Source organism: Phyllostomus discolor, chromosome X (assembly GCF_004126475.2).
Source record: "Phyllostomus discolor isolate MPI-MPIP mPhyDis1 chromosome X, mPhyDis1.pri.v3, whole genome shotgun sequence".
NCBI lineage: Eukaryota > Metazoa > Chordata > Mammalia > Chiroptera > Phyllostomidae > Phyllostomus > Phyllostomus discolor.
The window spans coordinates 69,302,359-69,329,885 of record NC_050198.1 but is presented as its reverse complement, the minus strand read 5'-3'; the positions used below and the strand labels follow the sequence as shown (position 1 = coordinate 69,329,885).

Genomic DNA, 27,527 nt, shown 5'->3' with positions numbered 1-27,527 from the left:
AATTTTACTCTCTAAAATGTGGAAGACAAACTGAATTATGGATTGTGACCATGGAGATGGGGAAAAAACAACCTCCACCTTACTTAAACTCACAGAAACTGGAAGTTTTCATAGATGACCCAATTAATTTGCTTCCCCATTAAAATGTGCAACAATTTTTGTTTATTTTCCTAAATTTCTATATAGATTTTATTTGAACTTTTTGTAAGCTTTTCTTCTTTCTTTGCCTTTTCTTGTTTGTAATACTTTCATGGGAAATATAGGATTTTTCCATGGTAAATAGGACCTAAGAGGTGTGTGTCTTTTTAAAGAAGTTTTTTGTTATTCTATTAGAGTTGTCCCAATTTTCCACCTTTGCCCTCCTTCACCCAGCCCACCCCCTACTCCCAGTCAATCCCCACACTATTGCCCTTGTCCACTGGGTCATTTGTACATATTCTTAGACTAGTCCTTCCCCTTCTATCCACTCTTATCCCCCTCCCCTTTCCCCTCTGGTCACTGTCAGTCTGTTCCATGTTTCCATGTCTCTGGTTCTATTTTGCTCATTAGTTTATTTTGTTCATTAGATTCCCCTTATAGATGAGATCATACATTATTTGTCTTTCACTGCCTGTCTTATTTCACTTAGCATAATGCTCTCCAGTGTTAGTATCTTTTGAAGGTAAAAACGTGAAAAAGAAAATAAGATACGTGACCGGTCTGTCTTTAACCTGGCTGTAGATTTTGTCTCAGTTTCAAACACACACACACACACACACACACACACACACATACACACTCACACAATTGAGGTTAAACATCTTTATGGATTTTTTTCAATTACAACTTACATTCAAAATTATTTTGTATGTTTCAGGGGTACAGTATAGTGGTTAGACAATCATGTATTTTACAAAGTCATCCCCCAGATACTTCAAGTACCCACTTGGCTACCATGCATAGTTATTATACTATTATGGATTATATTCTCTATGTTACACATTACATCCCCAAGACTATTTTGTCACTACTAATCTGTACTGCTCAATTTCTTTACTTTTTTCACTCAGTCCCTCAAACCCCCTCCCCTCAGGCAACCATCAGTCTGTTTTCTATAACTATGAGTCTGCATTTGTTTTATTTGTTCATTTATATTATTCTTAAGATTCCACATGTAAGTGAAATCATATGGTATTTGTTTTTCTCTAACTGACTTACTTCACTTAGCATATACCCTCTAGATCCATCCATACTGTCACAAATGGTAAGATTTCACTTTTTTATGGCTAATATTTCATTGTATGTCTGTACACTCTTCTTTATCCACTCATCTATTGATGGATACTTGGGTTGCTTCCATATCTTGTCTATGGTAAATAATGCAGCAATGAACATGGGGGTGCATATATTTTTTTGAATTAGTGTTTTGGGTTTCTTCAGATATATACCCAAAAGTGGAATCACTGGGTTTATATCTGGATTATACCTTTCATGATATTTATCTTATAATCTTTTATAATAAGGCAGTTCCATTTTAAGATTTCTGAGAGCCCTCTATACTGTTTTCCACAGTGAGTGCACCAGTCTGCAGTCTCACTAACATCCTAGCCAACATTTTTTGTTGATATATTGATGATAGCCATTTTGACAGGTTTTAGGTGATATCTTTTTGTGGTTTTAATTTGCATTTCTCTGATGATTAATGACATTGTGCATCTTTTCATATGTCTATTGGCCATCTGTATGTACTCTTTAGAGAGGTATTTATTTAGATCCTTTGGCCATTTTTAAATTGGATTGTTTGGGGATTTTTTGGTATTGAGTTTTATGAGTTCTTTAAAATTTTGTATATTTAACCCTTTATCAGATGTATCAGTGAATATGTTTTCCCATTCACTAGGTTGTCTTTTCATTTTTTTGATAGTTTACTTTGTTGTGCAAAATCTTTTTAGTTTAATGTGGACCCATCTGTTTATTTTTTTCTTTTGTTTCCCTTGCCGGAGGAGATATATCAGAAAAAATATTGCTAAGAGAAGTGTCAGAGATTTTACTGCCTATGTTTTGTTCTAGGGGTTTTATGATTTAGAGCCTCACACTTAAGTCTTTAATCCATTTTGAATTTATTCTTGTATATGGTGTAAGAAGGTGGTCTAGTTTTATTTTTTGCAAGCATCTGCCCAATTTTCCTAACACGATTTATTGAATAGACTGTCTTTACCCCATTGTATGTTCTTGTGCCCTTTATAAAATATTAATTGACCATATATGAGTGGATTTATTTCTGGTTTCTCTACTCTTCCATTGATCTACATGTCTGTTTTTATGCCAGTACCATGCTGTTTTGATTTCTATAACTTTGTGTATAGTTTTATATCAGATTGCTTGATACCTCTAACTTTGTTCTTTTTTTTTCCTCAAGATTGCTGTGACTATTTGGAGTCTTTTTGTATTCATATAAAATTTTGGATTATTTGTTATATTTATGTGAATATGTCATTGGTATTTTGCTAGGAATTGTGTTGAATCTATAGATTTCTTTGGGTAGTATGGATAATTTAGTGATGTTAATATTTCCTCTCCATAAATACAGTATATGCTTTCACTTATTTGTATTTTTGCCAGTTTCTTTCTTCAATATTTTACAATTTTCCAAGTAAAGGTCTTTTAACTCATTGGTTAAATTTATTCCTAGGTATTTACTTATTTTGATGCAATTGCAAATGGGATTTTTTTAAAGTTTCCTGTTTTGATAGTTAATTATTGGTGTATAGAGTACAACTGATTTCTGGATATTTATTTTGTATCATCCTATTTTACTGAATTTATTTATCAGTACTAGTAGTTTTTTTTTTGGTGGAATCTTTAGGGTTCTCTATATACAGTATCATGTCATCTTCAAATAATGACAGTTTTATTTCTATTTTTATTTGAATGCCTTTATTTTTGTTTTTTGTTGCCTGTGGCTAGACTTCTAGTACTATGTTGAATAAGAATGGTGAAAGTGGACATTCCTGTTTTGCTCCTGATCATAAGAGAAACAGTTTTTCCCTGTTGAGTGTGTTAGCTCTGGGTTTCTTGTATATCGCCTTTATTATTTTGAGGTATGTTGTCTCTAGTCCCACTTTGCTGATAATATTTTTACCATAAATGGGTATGTGATTTTGTCAAATGCTTTTTTGCATTTGTTGATATAATAATACAATTTTGTCCTTCATTTTTTAAATGTATTGTGTCATATTAATTGATTTACAGATATTGTACCAACCTTGCATCCCAGGAATGATTCCCACCTGGTAATTTGACCTTCTTTTATTTATTTATTTTATTTTTTTAAGATTTTATTTGTTTTTAGAGAGGGAAGGGAGATAGAAAGAGAGAGAGAGAAGAGAAGAGAAGAGAAGAGAAGAGAAGAGAAGAGAAGAGAAGAGAAGAGAAGAGAAGGGAGAAAAACATCAATGTGCGGTTGCTGGGGGCCATGGCCTGCAACCTAGGCATGTGCCCTGACTGGGAATCGAACCTGCGATGCCTGGTTCACAGACTGTGCTCAATCCACTGAGCTACGCCAGCCAGGGCTGACCTTCTTAATGTATAGCTGAATTTGCTTTGCTGATATTTTGTTGAGGACTTTAGCATCTCTGTTCATCAGGGATATTAGCCTATAATTTTCCTTTCTTGTAGTGTCTTTATCTGGTTTTGGAATTAGGACCATGCTGGTCTCATAAAATGTGTTTGGACGTCTTTCCTCCTCTTGAATATTTTTTTGTAATAGGTTGAGAAGAATAGGTGTTAGTTTTTCTTTGAATGTTTGCTGAAATTTTCTTGGGAAGCCATATGGTCCAGGACTTTTGTTTGTTGGAAATTTTTTGATTACTGCTTTGGTATTGTTGGTTGTAACCCATCTGTTCATATATTCTGTTTCTTCTTGATTCAGTTTTGGAAGATTGCATGCTATTAGGAATTTATCCATTTCTTTCAGATTGTCCAATTTGTTGGCATATAGATCACAATATTTTCTTATAATCCTTGTTATCTTTTGGTCACTTATTATTTCCCCTATTTCTTTTCTGATTTTATTTATTTGGAGCCCCTTTCTTTTTCTTTTTTAGATTTTACTTACTTATTTATTTATTTATTTTTAGAGAGAGGGGAATGGAAGGAGAAAGAGGGGGAGAGAAACATTGATGTAAGAGGAAAACATTGATAGGCTGCCTCTTGAACATGCCATGATCAGGGACCAAACCCACAACCTGGCTTGTGCTCTGATGAGGAATTGAACCAGTGACCTTTTGCTTTAAGGAATGATGCCCAGCCAACTGAGCCACACCTGTCAGGGTTCTGACATGTACACCGGCCCACAGTGTCTGTGGCATTATGGATGAGATACAAGATAAATTCACACGGACTACTGAGTCCTGTGGAGGAAAAGGGATGGTACGGCTACTCCCTCAAGGGGAGAGTGCTTAAGAGTAGCCCAGCCACTTCCTCAAGAGGAGAGTGCCCCAATCCTTGCCTTGACAGGTTTTTATTGGCTTTCAGTTTACACAGGAATACAGGTAAAGTTCATTAATCATCATCAGGCAGTAAGGATCAAACAATGGATAGCATACAAAGAACTATGATGGATTATTCTGAGTCAGGGTCTGTTAGCTAAAGAGCTACAAAACTTTGGGACACAAACTCATTTCCTGCTCGGACCCTTATCATTTGAGAGCATTTTTAGCAAAGCAGGTTTCACAGGATTTTATGTATTCTTTTTTAGGCCTGATCACGTGGGGAACCCACCCTTTGCAGCACAGAGCTGCACTGCCCTCTGTCATTGTTTCAGGCTTAAGTCAGGCAGGGGAAGTAAGGCAGCCAAGTGATTAGGAGATTTCTTGCAGACAGAATGAGGACTCAGGCTTTGTCAAAGCTGAGGGGCGAGGGTCCATCACCCCCTTTCTCCATAGTCCCCCAAGTCCTTCCCTGAGGGCCTCCACATGATTGTGCCTGTCTTAGGTCGTTCCCCCTTGGTGAATCTTACCCGTCATGGGCTAACTGATCAAGCATTGGGGGCCAGTTATGGAAAAAGGAGCAGAAGCAGTGCTTCTGCCAGGGAGATAAGTTTGTCTCCTTAGTGTCTTCTGGTCCGAAGGTCGCTCACTCAGCCTTAGCCATGGGGGGTTACAGCTTCTGAAACCAGGCAAGGCGGTTCCCAACAGTGTTCTCGGTCTTGCTTATTGCACCTAGTGAAAGGTTTATCAATCTTTTTCATCTTTTAAAAGAACTTGCTCTTGTTTCATTTACTTTTATAATTTTTTTTAGTTTGTATATTATTTGTGCTCTGATTTTTATTATTTCTTTCTTTTTACATACTTTCAGCTTTGTTTACTATTCTTTTTCTAATTCCTTTAGGTATAAGGTTAAGTTGTTTATTTGAGATTTTTCTTGTTTCTTGAGGTAGGCCTGTAATGCTATGAATTTCCCTCTTAGGATTGCTTTTGCAGTGTCCTATAGATTTTGCATTGTTGTGTTCTCATTTTCATTTGTTTCAAGGTATCCTTTGATTTGTTGCTTCATCTCATTGTTAAACCATTTATTGTTTAGTAACATACTATTTAGTCTCCATGTCTTTGTGCATTTTTCAGTGTATTTTTTTGTAATTCATTTCTAGTTTCATACCATTGTGGCCAGAGAAGATGCTTGTTATGCTTTCAGTCTTCTTAATTTTATTGAGACTTATTTTGTGTATGTGGTTTATCCTGGAAGATATTCCATGTATACTTGAAAAGAGTGTATATTTTCTTATTTGGAATGAAATGCTCTGAAAATATTAGTTAAATCCATGTGATCTAGTGTGTTGGCTTAGGTTGCTCTTTTCTTGTTGATTTTCTGTCTGGAAGATCAGTCCTTTAATGTCAAGGGGGTATTAAAATCGCCTGCTATGTTTTTATTACTGTCTATCTCTCCCTTTATGCCCATCGATATTTTGTTACAGAACACAACAAGGGGGGGGGCCTGGGACAATATACTATTATTGAAAGAAGGCCCCGGGTCTGTTATGTCCGCCGCCAGAGGAAAGACGTCTCTCAATACCAGAGATTTGTGAAAAGGAAAGGAAATGTTTATTTAATGCTATACTAACTTAAAGTAGTGACCTAATGTCTTTACCAAAATCCCAAAGTCCCTTAAAAACACCCACAAACGCACAGTCCTTCCTTCCTTCCCCCTTTGCCCAGTCCAGAGTACCGTATCTCAGGAAAGGAAATAGAAGTCCATGGCTTAGGTAGTCCTCTGGTTCTTCCCAGTTAGTACCCGATCTCGACTGGGAGACCTCCCTGGGTTCCCGGCACCCTCGGCTGAGTCGCCGGGATCTCTGCTAAAACCAGGTGGTGGTTCCCCCTTCTAAAGCTGTGGGGGCCCCACTCTGCCAGGCTGCGTGGTTCTCTCCTCAGGGCTGCCGCGTGGTTCCCTCTCTCTGGGATGCGGGAGTCTCCACTCTGCTAAAGATGTGTGGTTCTCCTTCCTAAAGCAGCATGGTTCTCCTCCTCAGGGCTGCCGCGTGGTTCTCCCTCTCAGGGCTGCAGGAGTCTCCACTCCCTCAAGTCCGCGTGCTTCTCCTCCTCAGGGCTGCGCTTGGCTCTCCTCCTTAAAGCAGCATGGTTCTCCTCTCCAGGGCTGCTCAAGGTTCACCTTCCTAAAGCAGCATGGTTCTCTTTCTCAGGGCTGCTGCGTGGTTCCCTCTCTCTGGGATGCGGGAGTCTCCACTCTGCTAAAGACGTGTGGTTCTCCTTCCTAAAGCAGCATGGTTCTCCTCCTCAGGGCTGCCGCGTGGTTCTCTCTCTCAGGGCTGCAGGAGTCTACACTCCGTCAAGTCCGCGTCTCTCTCAATGGCCGCTAAATCTGGGTTTTTAAATCCCCGAGGCCAATCTTCCTCTGCAGCCTCATTTCCGACTCCTCCCACACTCGGCTTCACATGCCAGAACTCGTATCCTTCCAGCTTTACTGGGCTGCTATCTTGAGTCTGGGCAGGTGTGGCCCCATGTCCTGGAGCCAATCCTCTCTGAGCTCCCACGCAGGCGCTGTAACGCAGGGGACCCCCCCCCACCAGTTACATCTGGGTGGGGAAGTTACTTCTGGGTGGGGAAGTTACTTCCATTCCCCTGGCTTAGAGCTGATCACAGCTACTTAACATATCTACGCAACCAGCCAAAGGCTATAGATATGTTAAATGACCAACCCAGAGGTTAGCTGCAAGGCTGTTGCTGTGCAAAACAGCTCTCAATGGCCCTGCTTCATTTGTCCCTTCCCCCAACCCACACCCTGGGGTGGGGGATGGAGACATCTTAAAATCTCCTGGACACCTTAAGTTCTGGACCCCATTTCAAATGCCTATTTGGGGCCCCCCTCTTGGCTGCACCCTGTAACAATTCGATTTATATGTTTAGGTTTTTCTATGTTGGGTGCATAAATGTTTACAAGGATTGTATCCTCTTGTTGGGTTGATCCCTTTATCACTATGTAACGTCCTTCTTTTTCTCTTATTTGTAGACTTTGTTGTAAAGTCTATTTTGTCTGTTATAAATGTTGTTACCCAACTTTTAAAAAAATATTTTATTTATTTATTTTTTTAGAGAGGGAAGGGAGGGAGAAAGAGAGAGAGAAAGAAACATCAATGTGCGGTTGCTGTGGGCCGTGGCCTGCAACCCAGGCATGTGCTCTGACTGGGAATCAAACCTGCGATGCTTTGGTTCGCAGCCTGTGCTCAGTCCACTGAGTTACGCCAGCCAGGGCGTTACCCAATGTTTGAAAAATTTTCATTTGCATGAAATATCTTTTTCCTTCCCTTTACTTTTGGTCTGTCTGTGTCTTTCATTTTAACGTGGGTCTCTTGTAGACAGCATATATATGTATCAGATCTTGCTTTTTACATTCAGCTACCCTATGTCCTCTGATTGGAACATTTAATTCATTTACATTTACATGATTATTGATAGCTATAACTTATTGCCATTTAGTATTTATAATTATGTTTTCTTCTCCTCCTCCTCCTTCTTCTTCCTTGTCAAAGTCCCTTTAACATGTTTTTATAATACTGGTTTGGTGATAATATTCTACTTTAGCTTTTTCTTGTCTGGGAAGCTCTTTATATCTCCTTTATTTATTTATTTTTAAAAATTATTGTTGTTCAGTTGCAGTTGTCTGCATTTTCTCCCCACAATATCTCCTTTAATTAATTGATTGATTGATTAGTTTGGAAGTTGTCAGTAGTTTATTGATAATATCACAGCACAGCAGAAAGATTCAAATGGCTCCACATAGTGTTTTGAATCTTCATAACTGTAGGCTGAGTGACCTGCAGGTTGGACAGACTGCCAAAGTCTAAGAGCTTCAGCATTTCCTTAGTGTCAGGATCTATTTTAATGATCTCCAAATTTAGGGCTCAGACCTCAGGAACATAATTATCTCTCCCCTTTTTGCAGCTTGATGGCTATACCTCTCATGAGGTCTTTTTGAATCCACTTCATCAGATATGTGACAGAGCTTGTTTCAGAGCTTCTTGTTGGGGATAATAGTGATCTTCTCACACATGTGCATGTTGGTATGGAAGGCATTGTTCAGGCACATGTGATACTTTTTGATGACAATCCAGGCCACCTTCTTTATTGTCTTAATGTGAACATGGCCCACCTTGTCTGGTCCCTGGTGAAGGAGCTCTCTTTCCATTTTAAATTCTAGATTTGCTGGGTAGAGTAGTCTTGGTTATAGGTCTTTGCTTTTCATCACTTTGAGTGTTTCATGCCTAACAATTCTGGCCTGAAATGTTTCTGTTGAGCAATCAGCTGACAGTTGTATGGGACCTCCCTTGTAGGTAACTTTCTCTCTGGCTGCTTTTAAGATTCTGTCTTTGCTATTAACCCTTGCCATTTTAATTATGATGTATATTGGCATGGGCCTCTTTGGATCCATCTTAGCTGGGACTCTCTGTGCTTCCTGGACTTGTGTGTATTTTTCCTTCTCCAGGTTAGAGAATTTTTCAGTCTTTCTTTATTTAAATAGTATCTCAATCCCTTGGATTCTCTGTTCTCCTTCTAATAACCCTATGATACAGTTGTTATGCTTGAAGTTGTCCCAGAGGTCCCTTATACAATCCTCATTTTTTTTTAAAGATTTTATTTATTTATTTTTAGAGAGGGAAGGGAGGGAGGGAGGGTGGAGAGAGAGAGAGAGAGAGAGAGAGAGAGAGACATCAATGTGCGGTTGCTGGGGGTTATGGCCTGCAACCCAGGAATGTACCCTGGCTGGGAATCGAACCTGGGACACTTTGGTTCCCAGCCCGTGCTCAATTCACTGAGCTACGCCAGCCAGGGCTCAATCCTCATTTTTTAGTGTCTTCTTTTTTACTGCTGTGAGTGAATGTTTCTGCTACCTTGTCTTCCAAATCGCTGATTTAATTCTTTGCTTCATGTAATCTGCTGCTGATTTCTTCCACTGTACTCTTCATTTTTAGATATTGTATTTTTCATTTCTGACTGATTCTTTTTTATAGTTTCTATATATTTTTTATACTTACTATCTTTTTGTTGAGATTCTCACTGATTTCATCCATTCTTCCTCCAAGTTCCTTGAGCATCCTTATAACCATTGTTTTGAACTCTGTAACTAGTAGATTGCTTGCCTTCATTTTATTTAGTTCTTTTTCTGGGGATTTCTCCTGTGTTTTTGTTTGTTTGTTTGTTTGTTTTTTCATTTGTGGCATGTTTCTTTGTGCCTGCATTTTGGCTGCCTCTCTATATTCATTTCTGTGTATTAGGTAGATCTGCTATGCCTCCAAATCTTGGTAGGGTGGTCTTATGTACTGAGTATGCTGTGGGACTCATTTACACACTTTTCCTGATCACCTAATCTAGGTGCTCCAAGAATGTCCCTTGTATGTGTTATATAAGCCCATCTGTGGTAAGTGAGTCTTTATTGCTGTTGGCCTATCTGTGGGTGGTATCAACCTTTAGGGCTTCTATGAAAATTGACCATAACCACAGTGTATGAGCTGCAGTGTGCAGGCTTACCTCGCAAAGCAGAATTCACCCTAGCATGGGCTGGTACCCGCTGAGATGTCCCTTTGGATATGCTCTTGTGAAGCTAATTGGGTTATTCTCTGATGTGGTCTGAAGCCAACCATGAAGTGTGTTGGTTCTGGGGCCTCTTGGCAGGGACTCTTGTGGAGATCAATGTCAGATACTGCCTGTGACTGGCTCCGGGATACCTGTTTGTAGCCACTAAGTGATCCACAGTTTTTGGTCGCCTCTGCTGATCCTGGGTGAATCTGGTAGGGATCTAACTACATGCCAAGGTTGGCTTCCACTAAGCATTGAGGCAGGTCAGAAAATATGGCATGGCATTCACAGATTAAGCTTTGCCTCCCAGCTGCTTCTTTAGCTCTGTCACAAAACAGCCTGCAGTGGTATGCTAGTTGTGTGAGGTAGATTCTAAGTGAGTCTCCATGTAGGGGTGAGTAGTGTTCACCAAGTTGATTCAGATTCAAATTTGGGATCAGCGTGGGGTTTGAGGCCATTTAGCAGAAGTCTCAGTGTACACCAAGGCCAGTTGTCACTCGCTTGTGGCCTGTGGACATTTATGTTGGGGTAGGGTTTCAGGGAGTCATCAGAGTAAGTCCAGGATTTGGCAATATGGAGGGAGGCCTCTGCACAGGAATGGTGGCACTTATTGAGTGTGTGAAAAAAAATGTGACCCTCACCATAGAGCTACACAAGTCAGTCTCATTCTCTGCATCTCTGCTACCCACTGTGTCTGCTTGGACCTCTCTGAGAATGCATTAAGAAAGTCTTCAGCCCCGACTGGTGTGGCTCAGTGGATTGAGCCCCGGTCTGTGAACCAAAGGGTTTCCAATTCGATTCCCAGACAGGGCACATGCCTAGGTTGCGGGCCAGGCCTCCAGTAGGGGGTGCGCAAGAAGCAACCACACATTGATGTTTCTCTCCATGTCTTTCTCCCTCCCTTCCCCTCTAAAAATAAATAAATAAATAAGATCTTTAAAGAAAAAGAAGGTCTTCACCATGAGCCCACGCATGACATAGCCAGAAGACTTCTCCACAGGATGCAAGCTTGGCAGGGTGTCAGTAGGATTGGGACTAGTGCATTCCTCCAGGCCAATTTTGTATGCAGGGGAGTGCTTGACCCAGGAAAAATGATGTCTGTGGGTGGTGTGCAAGAGGGACTCAGCCCCGGGCCTTTGATGGCTATCCCTTTAGACCTCTACCCAAAGCCACGCAACAAAACTCAGTCTTTCCTGTATGACTCCAAACCACTCTGAGCCATCTCCTGTCCAACCAGAGCCCAGGATGAGTGACTGCAAATAAGATTTTGTGTGATGACCTTTTAATACCTGGTTTTGTAGCAGACTCTCTTCTGTCCCTGGAAGGTGGAATTCCCACTGATTTTCACAGCTAGATGTTATATAGTCCCCTCTTCCTGTTTCTAGTGCTCTGCCATGCTGGGGAGCTCAGCATGGGGCTGAGACCCCTCACTTCTAAGAGCAGACCTTTGCAGCTGAAATATCCCTCTAGATTCTGAATCACCTTTTGTGGGTGTTGGGCCAGCCCTTTTTGTGTGTCTGCCCTTCCTACCTGTCTCCATGTGGCTTCTGTTAATCCTTGGTTATAAGACTTCTGTTCAGCTAGTTTTCAGTTGGTTATTCAGGGTGCTTGTTCTATAATTTAGTTGTAATTCCAGTTTGGTCTTGGGAGGTTAGTGTAACTTCCACCTATTCTGCCACCATCTTGGATCCCCTGAAATCTTTTGGTATATATTTCTTTTTCTTGTTATTCTTCTGTGAAAGTCCTGTTCAAATATATGCTCATTGGGTTGCTCACCTTTGTTATTAACTTTTTCAGGAATACTTTATGTATTATGAATGTTAAATCTTTGCTTGTTATATGAGTTACATTTTTCCTCCCTACCCCCACTTGCAATGACTTAAGTATGCTTATGTTGTATTGTACTGTATAGAATTGTCATTTTTTTTTACAAAGAAACATAAATGATTTTTATTTTCTTTATGGCTTCTGAGTCTTATTGTCACAGGTGTGCACAGGTAACCAGGTTCTTAGTGATTGAGGACAAAGAATTGAACCGAACACACAAAGTTTATAGCATAAAGAAAGAGGGAAGATTTATTAAGTGATAGTACACTCCACAGGACACGGGAGTGGGCCAGCTCTGAGCAGAGAAAAGGGGCACATGGGCTGGGGGATTCTATTCTTATAGGGCAGAAGCCCCCTTGCTAATCTTTGGCGGGCTTTTCCTGCGCAGGTACAAGGAGCTGGATTTCAAAGCTACTGTGCATGTGTGGTTTCCCATCATTTTCTTGATTGGCTACTGGAGAAGGGAGTCCCACAATGTTATTTCATTATAATGATATTATAATGAATCAGGGGTAGCGGGCAGGCGCATTCTATGATTCAGAGTTATCCCAGAAAACAGGAACAACCCGTCTTAGGGGGTCTTTGTCATGTATAGATGTTTTCTACCTCAGCCCTGCGGGGGCCTCTGGAGCTTCCTTCCTGACTATCTCCTGCCTCATTATGTCAGCCCTTAGAAAGATTTTATTTATGCCTCATTAAAAATACATTCTCCTTTATCTTCTTCTACTACTTTTATAATTTTTTATATTTATATATTTAACCTATCTGGTATAGAGATGATTTCAGTCCAACCCCCCAAAATAGCCAGTTTCTCCAAACCTATTTATTGAATTAATCTTTTTTGCTACTGATAACAACTACCAGATTCTCATATTGGATTCCCCATATATTGGATTCTGTTCTATTGATTACTTTGTCTATTCCCACACTAGTACCACACTGTTATAGTTACTGTACCTTTATTGTACATTTAATATCATTTGAAGAAAGTTGGCTCTACCCTAATTTTGTTGTTTAAAAAAAATAGACAACTTTTATGTGTTTACATTTTTTAGTGAACTATGGATTCAACATGTGAAATATCCATCCCCCTCCACAAAAATTCTGGCCCTTTGCTGTCGTGGACCCCTGTGTGTGGGGTCCACAGCGTTGTAGCTGAAACAAAAGAAATTCACATGGACTACCGAATCCTGTGGAAGAAAAGGGCCAGCGACTTCTCTCTCAAGGGGAGCAAAAGCCTGGGCCCTTGCTCCAATGAGCTTTTATTGTCTTACTGGGCACGTTATAAGAAGGTCCTCATTAACTATGCACAGGCTCACTTTAGGTGGTTACCTTATACAGAAAAAAAAGGAGAGGATGCCTGTATTCATCACAGAAGAGGGATATTAGCAAATGTAAAGACAAAAGTGGTTGAATCAGTTACAATGGTCCTTGGAAGGTTTGGCATGGTTTTTAAGTTATTTCCCAGTAAATGTTTGCCACTGGGGGCTGGGTCCATGCCACGCAGGATGGTCTACTACACTTTGCTAATTTGATTGGAATTGCATTGAATTTCTACATGAATTTTGACTGAAATTTACCTCTCTAGTTTTGAGTTTTTCTGTTCTTCTATATTGTGTGTATATGTGTATGTATCCATTTATTCAGATCCTTTATTATTTCATGAACTTAAGTAAAATTTTATTTTTATAAGAACATCATGTTTTTTCAAGCTTATTCCTAAGTATTTTACAAATTTTGTTGGAATATAAGAAATGTTTTTGTGGAACTGATATATCTGTAGTGGGCATCTTAATGTGTTAATTTTCCATTTGATTCTTTTGGACTTTCCATAAAAACTGTCATGTGTAAGACATTAGTTCTGCCCTGGCTGGCATAGCTCAGTGGATTGAGCATGGGCTGTGAACCAAAGTGTCGCAGGTTCGATTCCCAGTCAGGGCACATTCCTGGGTTGCAGGCCATAACCCCCAGCAACCGCACATTGATGTTTCTCTCTCTCTCTCTCCCCCCCCCCCCCGCTTCCCTCTCTAAAAATAAATAAATAAAAATATTAAAAAAAACATTAGTTCTCAAAGTGTAACCCATGGTCTTCCGGCAGCAACATTCTTTGTGAACCCAGTAGCCAACAATGTATCCCACTGGCATTCCTAAAGCCTGTTATGAGTGACAACATTAAAAGGGATGTCTAAGGGATCACATTGAGAAGGAAGGAGTGATATTATTGCAAAAAGCAGTGGAACTGCATGGTGTATGGTTTATATCTGTAGCAGTAAAGAGCAAGATGGTGGTCAACATAGGCAGATTGCCTCAGTGATTACAGGTAGAAAGCTGAAATTGTTGAGGACAGTGTATCAGCCATCCTGGCATACAGACAGGGAAAGGGTTTAGGGAACCTAATCTGTGTATGAATTTAGACATAGAAGTGGTTTTATCATGGCTCTCTGGACCCCCTAGTTGTAGCCCAAAATGCTGATCAGTAGAAAAGCAGGCAGGATTATCATTTACATAAAAGGTGTGCTCTGAGATCAGCTGTAGCTGCAACCTTTAGGACAGTGCAACCGTTATTATTTATAGCATTGCCCATTTCGTTAGGGGTGTGTGTGTGGGAACATACCACATAGTCCTAGTCAGCTTTAGATTTACTCTAAGGAATAATCACCACTGAGCTCAATATCTAGTACTTAAATGTTTTAGGGTAGGACTTCTTTATTGCCATAGGTGAGAGGGGAACATGGTGGTGGTGTCTGTCCTATATGAAAGCTGAATGATTCGATAGTCACTCTAACATTTTAAAATATTAACTTTTGTATAACAAACCATTTCTTAAACAATAAGATTCTGTTTCTCAGATTCCATATTTTGCCATTTCACGATGACTTTGAATTTTTAGTGATGCTGCTATACATAAGTTCAATTACAGAATTGCAATTATGTACAATTTTTCTACATTTTGCAGTTTTTTGATTTTGTAGTGTTTAGCACTTTTCACTGGTCTTTTCTGTCAGGTTTTCTGAATATAGTACTTATGAAATTTTTATTTAAAGATGGAATATTGTACAAACACTTGATTTCTTTTATGTAACATCAGTAGTTCATAAGCAGGGCCTACCTTACATGGTGTGAAATTGGTTAGGCATATCAAATCTCATTATTTTTGAAGCTATTGGTTCATGGACAGGGTAAGAAAGAATGAGAATGGATTTTAATTAAATGCTAAATCATAAATTGGAAACTCTCTTTGAAATATTACCTAACTATAGGATAGGTGCTTGAGAAATATAAAATCTGTGAATTACTTAAATGCTTAAAAGTAAAATTAGTTGAATTTGTGCAAGACATCTAAACTATCAGAAACAGTCTTGTAAGTTTTATTTGGTGCACTAAGTAGAATTTTTAAGTGTAAAACCACAATTAAGTCTTTCTCACGTGTGTGCTCTGAGTAATTATTTGTTTCTATTTTATTCATGAGACTATCATAGCCATGGAGAAGTGTGTTTTTTAAATTACAATGCATGTCTGGTTATATTTTTGTCCTGTCTTTTTTTTGTCTTTGAAAACATTGTTTTTAAAAAATGCTGACCTTTATATGTCATGTCTTGTCTGCTTATCCACACAGCCCCTACTTATGGAAGAGAAAATGTATTATACATTTTTGTTTCTGTTTTATTAAAATACTTGAAACACATAGAAAAGTACAGAGACCAATATAATGCTAAAAACCACCACTTAGCTATGTAATACCTTAATATTTTGCTATTTTTCTTTCAGATCCTTAATAAAATATTAGATTCAGGTACAGCCACTACTGTATCCTTCCTTTCCTGAGATAACTATCTCAAATTTGGCGTTTATCATTCCCTTGAATATGTTCATGCTTTTTCTACATATGTAGACACACATATAATGTATAAATATACATATACATATGTGTATACATATACATGGTATTATCTTATGTGCTTTTGAAATTTATTACATAGTATTGTGCTTCAGTTCACATTTTTGTTTAATGTCACGCTTTTCAGATTTACCTGCTCTAGTACTTCCCATTATAAAAACACAATAAAACCGATCATTATTTATTTCTACTCTATATCCCTTTTCAACCACCAGCTATTTCTCTGCTCCTTATTAAAACACAAGTCTCTGTAAGTGTTGTGAATAATTGTTTCCTTTCACTCTCTCTTGAATCCACAATAATCAACCTTTTCTCCACCACTCCAAAGAAACCACTCCTATCAATTTGTTCAGTGATGTCTATGTTACATCAAGTTCTCATTTCTCAATTCTTCAGGGTAGGACTTCTTTGGTGCCACAGATGGGAGCATCTGACACATTGTATTACTCCTTTCTTCATATGATAACGTTTTATTTTGCATTCTAGGTTACTATATCTTCCTGGTTTCCTCAATGTCATGGCCACTCCTTCTTACTGCTTTTGCTGGATCTTTCTTACTTGTATTTTGAAATAAATTGAACAAAAATTTATAGAATGAAAGTGAACATTTCCTTCAACTCCAAATTTTCTGTCAGTAATAATGAATATATACAGATTGTGTGTGTGTGCGTGTGTGTGTGTGAATTTAATTGGTGAAAACAATGCCTCATTTTAAATAGTATTTATTTTTATTAATGATTTGTATTTCTTTTATGTGCACTTCTTGTTTATATTATTTGTTCAGCTTTACAAGTGTTTTATTATTTATTTATTGCATGTGTATAAGTTAAAATCATTAGCCCTCTGTTCTCTGTCATGTATATTGTGACTGTTTTTTTCTACTTTATCAAATGCCATTTGAGTTTGTAGTCTTTTTGAAGTACAGAATTGTAACGTTTTGTATAATCAGACTTAATAGCTGTTTTTTATGGTTCTTAGATTTGAGGTGCTGCATATTTTACCACTGCATGATGGTAAATAATTTCACTTGAGCTTCCTTTGGTATTATTTCAGTTTTATTGTTTACCTTTAAATCTTTGATCCTTCCATGAAGTAGTGTGTAACCAATTAATTTTCTAAATGCTGACCAAGTGTTCCACAGTTATTTTTTAAAGATTTTATTTATTTATTTTAGAGAGAGGGAATGGAGGAAGAAAGAGAAGGAGAGTAACATCAATGTGTGAGAGAAGTATCAATCATCAGTTGCTTGCCTCTTTCAAGCACCCCAACTGGGAACTTGGCCCACAACCCAGGCATGTGCTCTGACAGGGAATTGAACCAGCAACCTTTGGTGTTGCAGGATAATGCTCAACCCACTGAGCCATGCCAGCCAGGGTCCCAATTATTTTTAATCATCTTTTTCCTTTGTTTGAAGGCCTCCTTAAACATAGAGTCATTCCTTGATATACTTGAGTTCCCTGTAAGTTCTTGAAAGATTTTATTTTTGTCTTATTTTTTAAACCACTGAAGAGTGATTCTCCCCATCCATATTGATTCTTTAAAAAATATAATCACTGACTTTGTAGCTATTAAATAAATTAGCTGTATCTTCCTTGGTCTGGGCAGAGCTTGAAATGGTTGAATCCTCTCCAACCATTCTTCTGTACCATGCTTCTTCCTTAGCTTTTATCTTACAATTTTCTTAATTTCCCTCATACCTATTATCTTTTTTCTTTGATAGCTTGTTTTCCTGTTTCTTGTACAACATTGTTCTTTGGAATTCCACTTTTCCCATGGCAAATACACTCCTGAGTATTATTTCCCAATCTCATCACTTCAGCTGTTTCTTAACTGGCTACATATTCCTATATTATCATTTCTAGTTTCAATCTATATCTAGGTCTATATATCTAGTTTTCTATTAGTTACTGTATGGTATGTTTTATGGTACTTTATTATGCCTATACCAAACCATTCTTCTCCTTGCTTTCAATATTTTTTCCTTCTTTTCTGTACCCTACCTTACTTGATATCATCACCATTTCTTGCAGTTATATGAATCAATTTTGTCTTTGATGTCTCCTTTTCCCTTTGATATCTGTCAATGGTCTTCAGTCATAAATCCTAGTTCTCCCTGGCTATCCCAATAGCCCTTGTCTCTCCCCCCTTTTTTATGCCTTGCCTATGGAAGTAGTATCTTAACTGGTCTCCATATTTCCGGTCTCCCTCTCTCTCTCTCTGCCCCCCTCCATATTGCAGGCAGTGTTAATTTTCTAATACATATAAAACACTTGGTTTTAGTTAAATCCTTTATACATTGATTGCCTTCATTTACTTCCTCTCCTTTCCTAACTCTGTTAAAATGGCAATAAAGAAATAGAAAAATTGAAAAGTACAAAGACAACAGGAGTGAAAACACTGACAGATGTAAGGTTGAAACTAATTTTTTACTTAGAGCAAAGGAAGTTACAACTTCAATATCTTCCCCTTCATGAACATTTGAAAGAAACTAATTCTTCCCATAGAATTCTTAATGTTTCAAGACTTGGAAGCACCTGGTCTTGGGAAGGCGGGTATGAATCATAAGATTGAAAGCATTGTCTGTTTTTTGGAAGTCTTCATAATAAGTGGTTAGAGTCCCATGTCTTGTCACCCACTCTCTGCATGTCAGAAAACCAGAGGTTTCTTATCTGGAGAATTTGGGAGTGCCCCAAACTCAGGTGCAGGAGGTGGATTGGTTGAAACAATGGCATTAAGTGAAAGTTTGCATATCTAATTTTGGGACCTATGTGTTCTACCCTAGATGCAGTTGCTTAAAAGGGTCAGGAATTATTTTTTTCACATTCCCAGATTCCTAATAGTAATATTGATATAGTTGGGTTTTTTTCTTGGCACATTTTGTAAAATTCTGATGCCTAAATAAAATTAAAATTCCTCAACATCTGTCAATTCTCTCATTTTTAGGAAAGGTAAGTCAAGGTTGGTTGATTTTCAGATGCTTAAGTTTTTAAAAATAATTGTTTAGGCTGCTCAATTTTTAAAATTATGATAGGATTATATGCATAAAATAGGATTATGCAAATAAAATAAATGCTACATTGTCACTTGATTTGTTTCACCTTTAGAGTTATGAAGACCTAATAAATAGAGTGTTTTATTCCCTTCTACTTCTTTAGCTTTTTCCCCTAAATTAAGGGGCAGGAGGAGGACAAAGAACAATAAAGAAAAATTTTTAAAAAATCCTTATCCAAGGATATGTTTACTGATTTTAGAGAGAGAGGAAAGGGTGGGGTGCAGGTAGAGAATGAGAGAGAGAGAGAGAAGGAGAGAGAGAGAGAAGAGAGAAACAAGAGGCGATTGGTTGCCTCTTGTATGCACCCCCACTGAGAATCAAACCTGCAACCTTAGGTATGTGCTTTGACTGGGGATCAAACCTGCAGCCTTTTGATGTATGGGGCAACAGTCCAATCAACCAAGCCACCTAGCCAGACAAAAACCTTTCTTTCCTGTAGCTTAATTATTTTAGGTCTTCATATAGTTTTATAACAAACATTATTATAAGAACAAACTAAAATTGCATCTTCCCAATGAAATACATTGATTTTATTAATAAGAAACTTTTAATTAAATATATATTTTTCTTGCAAATGTGTTTGAAATTAATAGACTACATTAAATATACTCTACATCTCCAACACAAAACAGTCACATTACTAAAAACCAATGTATTAGATAAAGTTCAGTTTATTACAAACTTAACCTGCTCCTTTCCAATTAAAAAAACAAATAGGCACAACCAAAACAGAAATTCAGTGCACATCAGGAAAACACTTTTTCCCACACTACCTATTTTATGTCTTTAGATTTCAAAATGTTATACCTTTCTAGTTGTAGTTTTGACCAACCACTTCTAAAATTGTGGGCCCTGCTTATGGGCTTCTCAGGCCTTTAGTCCACCTGGTAACATGGGAATTAGTCCTGTCTGTATCTACTTGGCAAATGTTTGCCCCAACTTTTTACTTTATCTTCTCTTATCTAACACAATTTCACACAGACTCCTCAGTTTTTCTGACTCTTGTTTAATCCAACTTCTGTATACTTGGTTGTTTTTCCAAGGGTAATTGTTAGCTAATGACTTCACATGAAATTTAGTGCATACTATTTAATGATTCAGTATGGTATTTTGTAGATATTTTGACTGTTGCAGATTTCTTAATTTCCTTTTTTTCTTAATTTTCTAAGTCATCATATGGATATTAGGTACATGGACATACATTTTGCATTTCTGTCACAAAATATATAAAATATTAAAAAGGTAGCATAATTTGAAAATTCTAATATTGACTTTTATAGTAAATATTGACTTCCTTTCTCTTCTGAACAGGTCCTTACCCAATTTGTAGAGATAATGGATCATCTGCATCTAGGGGAATCAGTTGCTGCAGTGCTCCGTAACAGGTATATTTATGGAAATAATTTACATTATAAGTTATATAATATCTTTCTTGCCTATTAATATACCTAACATAGTTACTACTCATTAAGTATTTGTTAAATACTTGGCATGAAACAAGAGTATTTGCTATATGAATAAAAGAACGATTGAGTGACAACCTGAATGAAGAACATGTTATCATGTGTTCTAAGCTAATGAAAAAGTAAAAATATAATTAGAAGTCATAATTAGTATAAATTGTGAATACATAGAATTCACTCAATGGAACCATTGACTGGAATTTTAGTTTTAAAGCATATCAATGAGTGAATGCTGGTATCCATTGCTTAAGAACAGATATCCCAACAAGTAGTTTTAGTAGTATTATTCTATGATTGTGTGTACATTTCTGTTATTTAAATACCCAATTAGTCCAGCACTATGCTCTAGACCTGAAAATAATATAAAATTATATTTAATGTCAACTGTAAATGAAAAACACAATTACAAAATATCCAATTAAAACTTTTCCAGGGAGTCATCAGAAATTCAGAACTTCCTCTGACAATTTAGAATTTTAAATCATGGTTCAAAGAAATATAACCTTTGCTCTTTAGCTATGGAAGAGTATGGAAGAGTAAACTATTATTCCCAATAGTTTAACTGTATGGTTTGGGTGAAGCATTTGACATAATGTGCTGGAATTGACTATATCATGGCTCTGACACTTACTAGTGGTGTAATCTTGGGCAAATTTCTTAATTGCTCTGGGTCTTAAGTTTCTCAGCTATGAAATGGGGCTAATAATACTTACATCTCAGGGTTGTTTTGAGATTAATAGGTGTCTATGGTGTGTATGTTGCGGGGAGAGAGACAGAGAGAGGGAGAGAGAGAGGGGGAGAGGGAGAGGGAGGGAGGGAGAGAGACAGGCAAATAATACATGTTATATTTGTGCTAATATTGAAATATAAATGTGGAATTTTGAACTATTTAAAAAATATAATAATTGTGTTTTTGATATCTAAGGTACTTTAAAATACAGGCGTGATTTAGAAGAATATGAAAAGGAGAAAGGTTGAAGTAGGAAGTGGACATATATAAAATCGAATATCATATGAAGGGTGGCTGTTGGAAGGTATTATATTATCTGGGCAAGTGGTTGTAAGGTAGGCTTGCTCAGAGACAGAAAAAGCAAGAAAATCATAGCAGAAATAATGTGTGGGCATGTTGGGTGAAAAGATTGATGAGAATAGTAGTTAGGAGACATTTAATTCATACTGGGAAATTGAGTGTGCAGAGTTCAAGCACTGCTGAGTAGGAAAGTCTATAATACACCTTCAGAAGAGGAAATGGTAGGAGGACAAGGTGAAGTTAATAACTAAGGTGGTTATAGCATAGTTGAATTTGCTTTTTACTATTTTTATTGAGTTATAATTACATACAGTAATATAAACATTTAAATATATATCTTGATACTTTTTTATACACCTGTGTATACAAATAACTACAATCCAGTTCAAGATATAAAACAATTCCATCCCACCAGAGAATTCCCTTGTGCCCTTGCCATTCTGTATCCCCTCTACTCCCCTCTACTCTCCTCTACTCCCCTCTACTCCCCTCTACTCACAGAAGCAGTATTCTAACTAACTTATCTTGGATTAGTTTGCTTGTTCTTAAACTTTATATAAATGGAGTCAGACACTGTGTATTCTTCGGTGTATGGCTTCTTTTCAAGTTAATGTTTTTGAATCTATCACTGCTGTGGTATCAGAAGTTTCTTCTTTTTATTACTATTTAGTATTCCATTGTTTAAATGTACCACAATTTATTTATCCATTTTCTTATAGATAGTCATTTAAGTTGCATCTATTATTTGGCTATTGTGAGTGAAGCTTTTATTGACATATTTTACAAACTTTTTCTGTCCATTTATATTCCTTTCATTTTCATATACAGGGCCTGGCACAAATAATGCTGCTTTTATTACAAAATCCTTTATTATAAAATCATAAGCATGTAATTCTGTTATATAACAATACCACACTCAAGCACAACATATGACATTTTAGGTGACATGTTTGAATTGTTGTCCATGTCATGCGAGACATCACATACCCTACCAACCACACTCAAGCAGGTGTTACTTCTGCTAGACCCTGTACATCAATACCTAGAAATGGAATTGCTGGGTCATAGGAGATATATATTTAAGTTATTTATCATTAATATAAACTGCCAAATGCTTTTCTGAAGTGGTGGTGCCTTTGTCTACTCAGACCAGTAATTAGTGAAAATCCTCACCAACTCTTGATTTTGTTAGTCTCTTTAATTTTAGCCATTCTCTTGGGTATCTAGTGGTTTCTCATTACTAATCTCACTTTGCATTTTCATCATATGTAATGGACTATGTTTTCATATGCTTATTATGTATCTGTATATCTTTTAGAAGTACCTATTCAGGCCTTTAACAGTATGGTGATTACCACAGGGAAAAGGGGAGGGGGAGGTAGAGGAGGATAAAGGGGGAGTAAATGGTAATGGAAGGAAACTTGACTTGAACTGGTGAACACACAGTACAATATGCAGATGCTGTATTATAAAATTATACACCTAAGCCTATACAATTTTATTGACTTATGTCACCCCAGTAAATTCAATGAAAAATAAAAATATGGGTTGTAGTTCTGGCCAAGATGGAGGCCTAGGTAGAAACCCTTCGCTTCCTCACCCAAACAAAAGGAGGATAACAACCAATCTAAAATCAGTACACAACCAGAAGTGCCAGAAAATCAAAACGACATGGAACTGCGACAACCAGGGAATTAAAGAAACAGTAAACCAGACCAACCAGACTGGTAGGAGGCAGATGAGGGAGACAGGGCAGATGGGTGGATGGAGAGAACCCACAGCAAGTCGGCAAACCATGAAGGCAGGGCTGGCTGATAGGATCCTCGGTGAGGCAGAGCTGACTGAGGACTGTGGTGGGGGTTGCCATGGTGGCAGAATCTCTCAGTCTCACACAAGAGTTTGGTAGAAAGTGGGGCTAGAGCCAAGCAAGCAAGCTGCATTGTTCCCTCTCTGACCCCTCCCCCACATATAGCACCAAAAAATGCTCTGCACTGGTGACTACCTAAGGCCCTGTCGCCTTACAACTTACCAGGTGCACCAAGACAAAGAAATATGGCCCAAATGAAAGAACAGAACAAAACCCCAGAAAGAGAGCTAAATGATGAGGAGATAAACAACTTCTCTGATGGAGAGTTCAAAACCCTGGTAATCAAAATGCTCACAGATCTGATTGAGCTTGGTCGAAAAATGAAGGAAGAAATGAAGGCTACCCAAAGTGAAATAAAGCAAAATATTCAGGGAACCAACAGTGACAAGAAGGAAACCCGGACTCAAATCAATGATTTGGGACAAAAGGAAGAAATAAATATCCAACTGGAACAAAATGAAGGAACAAAAATTCAAAAAAGTGAAGAGAGGCTTAGGAACCTCTGGGACAACTTTAAACATTCCAATATCCGAATTATAGGGGTGCCAGAAGGAGAAGAACAACAGCAAGAAATTGGAAAGATATTTGAACAAATAATGAAGGAAAACTTCGCCAATCTGGTGAAGGAAATAGACTTCCAGGAAGTCCAGGAAGCACAGAGAGTCCTAAAGAAGTTGGACCCAAAGAGGAACACACCAAGGCACATCATCATTAAGTTACCCAAGATTAAAGATAAAGGGAGAATATTTTTTAAAGACTTTATTTATTTATTTTTAGAAAGAGGGGAAGGAAAGGGGAGAGAAGGAGAGAAAGGCCAACTGTGGTTGCCTCTCACTTGCCCCCCGCTAGGGACCTGGCCTGCAACCCAGGCATGTGCCCTGATTGGGAATCAAACCATGACTCCCTGGTTCACAGGCCTGTGCTCAATCCACTGAGCTACACTAGTGAGGGCTAAAGAGAGAATCTTAAAAGCAGCAAGAGAAAATGAGGCAGTTATCTATAAAGGAGTTCTCAGAAGACTATCAGCTGATTCCTCAAAAGAAATCTTACAGGCCAGAAGGGACTAGAAAGAAGTATTTGAAGTCCTGAAAGGCAAGGACCTGCATCCAAGATTACTCTATCCAGCAAAGCAATCATTTAGAATGGAAGGGCAGATAAAGTGCTTCCCAGGTAAGGCCAAGTTAAAGCAGTTCATCATCACCAAGCCATTGTTCTATGAAATGTTAAAGGGACTTATCTAAGAAAAAGAAGAAATACGAACAGTAGAATGACAACAAACTCACAACTATCAACAACTGAACCTAAAAAGAAAAGAAAAAGGAAAACAGTGAAAACTAAACAAACAACTAAACCAGGAACAGAATCAGAGAAATGGACATCAAATGGAGGGTTTTCAGTGGGGAGGTGGAAGGGGGAGAATGGGGGAAAAGTTACAGGGAATGAGAAGTATAAATGGTAGATACAAAATAGACAAGGGGAGGTTAAGAATAGTATGGGAAATGGAGAAGCCAAAGAACTTATATGTACGACCCATGGACATAAACTAAGGGGACAGGGATGATGCTGGAGGGCTGGGGGATGCAGGGTGGCAGAGGGGGGATAAAGGGGGATATTGGGAAAACTGTAATAGCATAATCAATAAAATATACTTAAAAATAAAACAATAAAATATGGGTTGTTTTCTTTTGGAGTTTGGGAGTTTTAAAATTTATTCTGTGTATTTAGATGTATATATTATGAATATTTTCTTCCAATATGTGGCTTTCCATCCCCTCATCTTAATTGTATCTTTTGATGAGAGAAGTTTGATGAAACTTAATTTATCATATTTTCTTTTATGCTCAGCCTTTTTTACATCTTGTCTAATAAATCTTTACCTCCAAAATTTCTGGATTTCTTCTGGAAGTCTTACGGTTTTAGCATTTATATAATAAGTGCATTCTTGACCAGAAACAAAAGAAATGAATTTATGGCTTAGATTTTACATAAAATCTAGATGATTAATAAGAACACTTCTAAAAGAGAAGTCTCTTTGTCCTTTGAATTTTAATTTAATGCATTTGCGAATGGCATAGTAACTGAATTATAACCTGAGTGATACTTGGCAAGCCATAAGGAACTAGTCTTATAACTCCCAGTTTATAACAGAGTAACTTCTGATTCCCCCCTTTTATCTTACTTATTATAAATAAAACTCTTTTGATTTGGTTATGATGTCTATTGTGACCAGTGTGAAGTAGTTTCTCATTGTAGTTTTAATTTGCATTTCTCTGATGGCTAGTGATGCTAAACAACGTTTCATATGTCTCTGGGCCCTCTGTATGTCCTCCCTGGAGAACTGTCTGTTCAGGTCCTTTGCCCATTACCTAGTTTGGAGATCAAACCCTTCACACTGGTGAGAATGGGCATCATAATGAAATCAACAAACAAGTGCTGGCAACGTTGTGGAGAAAAGGGAACCCTAATACATCATTGGTGGGATTGCAGACTGGTGCAGCCACTGTGGAAAACAGTATGGAATTTCCTCATAACACTAAAAATGGAACTGCGTTTTGACCTGGCAGTTCCACTGCTGGGATTATACCCTAAGAACCCTGAATCACTAATTCAAAAGAACCTATGCACCCTAGTGTTCATAGCAGCACAATTTACAATAGCCAAATGCTGGAAGCAACCTAAGTGCCCATCAGTAAATGAGTGGATCAAAAAACCTTGGAACATATACACAATGGAATGCTATGCAGCAGAAAGAAAGAAGGAACTCCTACCCTTTGTGACAGCATGGATGGAATTGGAGAGCATTATGCTAAGTGAAATAAGCCAGGTGGTGAAAGACAAATACCATATGATCTCACCTATAAGTGGAACCTAATCAACAAAACAAACAAGTGGGCAAAACAGAACCAGAGACAAGGAAATAAAGAACAAACTGACAGCAACCACAGGGGAGCGGGGAGGGAGATAATGGAGGAAAATAGGGGAAGGTTCATCAAGGAAAATGTGTGAGAGAAACATGGACAAGGCCAAAAGGGTGGGATCAAGGGTGGGAGGTGAGTATGGGGGTGGACAGTGTTTAGGGACAGTGGAGACAACTGTACTTGAACAAGAATAAAAAAAGAAAATTTATCTAATGAGAAAAAATAAAATGTTCATTAAACATAAAAAAACTTTCAAAAGAAACAGGTAATTCTGATATGAAATAAACACAGCTAGAGCATAGAAATTGACGGACAACTCCCCAGTTTATTTATAAAGATATTTTATTGATTATGCTATTACAGTGGTCTCATTTTCCCCCCTTTATTCCCCTTGACCCTGTACCACCCATCCCACCAGAATCCCCCACCCTTAGTTTATGTCCATGGGTCATACATATAAGTTTTTGACTTTTCCATTTCCCATACTGTTCTTAACCTCCCCCTGTCTATTTTGTACTTATCATTTATGCTTCGTATTCCATGTGCCTTTTCCCATATTCTCTCCCTCCCCATCCCCACCGATAACCCTCCGTGTGATCTCCATTTCTGTGATTTTATTCCCATTCTAGTTGTTTGCTTAGTTTGTTTTTGTTTTTATTTTTTTGGTTCAGTTGTTGATAGATGTGAGTTTCTTGTCATTTTACTGTTCATATTTTTTATCTTCTTTTTTTTTACATAAGTCCCTTTAACATTCCATAGAATAATGGCTTGGTGATGATGAACTCCTTTAACTTGGCCTTATCTGGGAAGCACTTTATCTGCCCTTCCATTCTAAATGATTGTTTTGCTGGATAGAGTAATCTTGGATGCAGGTCCTTGCCTTTCAGGACTTCAAATACTTTTTTCTAGTCCCTTCTGGCCTGTAAGATTTCTTTTGAGGAATCAACTGATAGTCTTCTGAGAACTCCTTTGTAGATAACTGTCTCCTTTTCTCTTATTGCTTATAAGATTCTGTCCTTATCTTTAATCTTGGGTAATGTAATTTCGATGCGCCTTGGTGTGTGCTTCCTTGGGTCCAACTTATTTGGGACTCTGTGAGCTTCCTGGACTTCCTGGAAGTCTATTTCCTTGGCCAGATTGAGGATGTTCTCCTTCATTATTTTTTTCAAATAAGTTTTCAATTTCTTGCTCTTCCTTTTCTCCTTCTGTCACCCCTATGATTCAGATATTGGAATGTTTAAAATTGTCCAGGACATTCCTAAGCATTTGCTCAGTTTGTTTTGAATTCTTGTTTCTTCATTCTGTTCTGGTTGAATGTTTATTTCTCCCTTCTGCTCCAAATGATTGATTTGAGTCCAAGTTTCATTTCCTTCACTGTTGGTTCCCTGTACATTTTCCTTTA

The 27,527-nt window shown here is 37.9% G+C and overlaps 1 protein-coding gene across 5 annotated transcripts in view; it reads left to right on the top strand.

Annotated features, from left to right (window-relative positions):
- Positions 1 to 27,527, top strand: part of KLHL13 (kelch like family member 13) — a 275,500-nt gene that overhangs the window by 75,029 nt on the left and 172,944 nt on the right. For 3 of the 5 annotated variants that reach the window (XM_028522560.2, XM_028522563.2, XM_036016817.1), the window contains exon 2: positions 20,159 to 20,232. In XM_028522560.2, the coding sequence (XP_028378361.1) occupies positions 20,183 to 20,232 (50 nt within the window). In that variant the 5' untranslated portion in view covers positions 20,159 to 20,182. Of the gene's footprint in view, positions 1 to 17,229; positions 17,255 to 20,158; positions 20,233 to 27,527 lie in introns of those variants that run through there. The other 2 variants (XM_036016816.1, XM_036016818.1) reach the window with 2 other exon arrangements.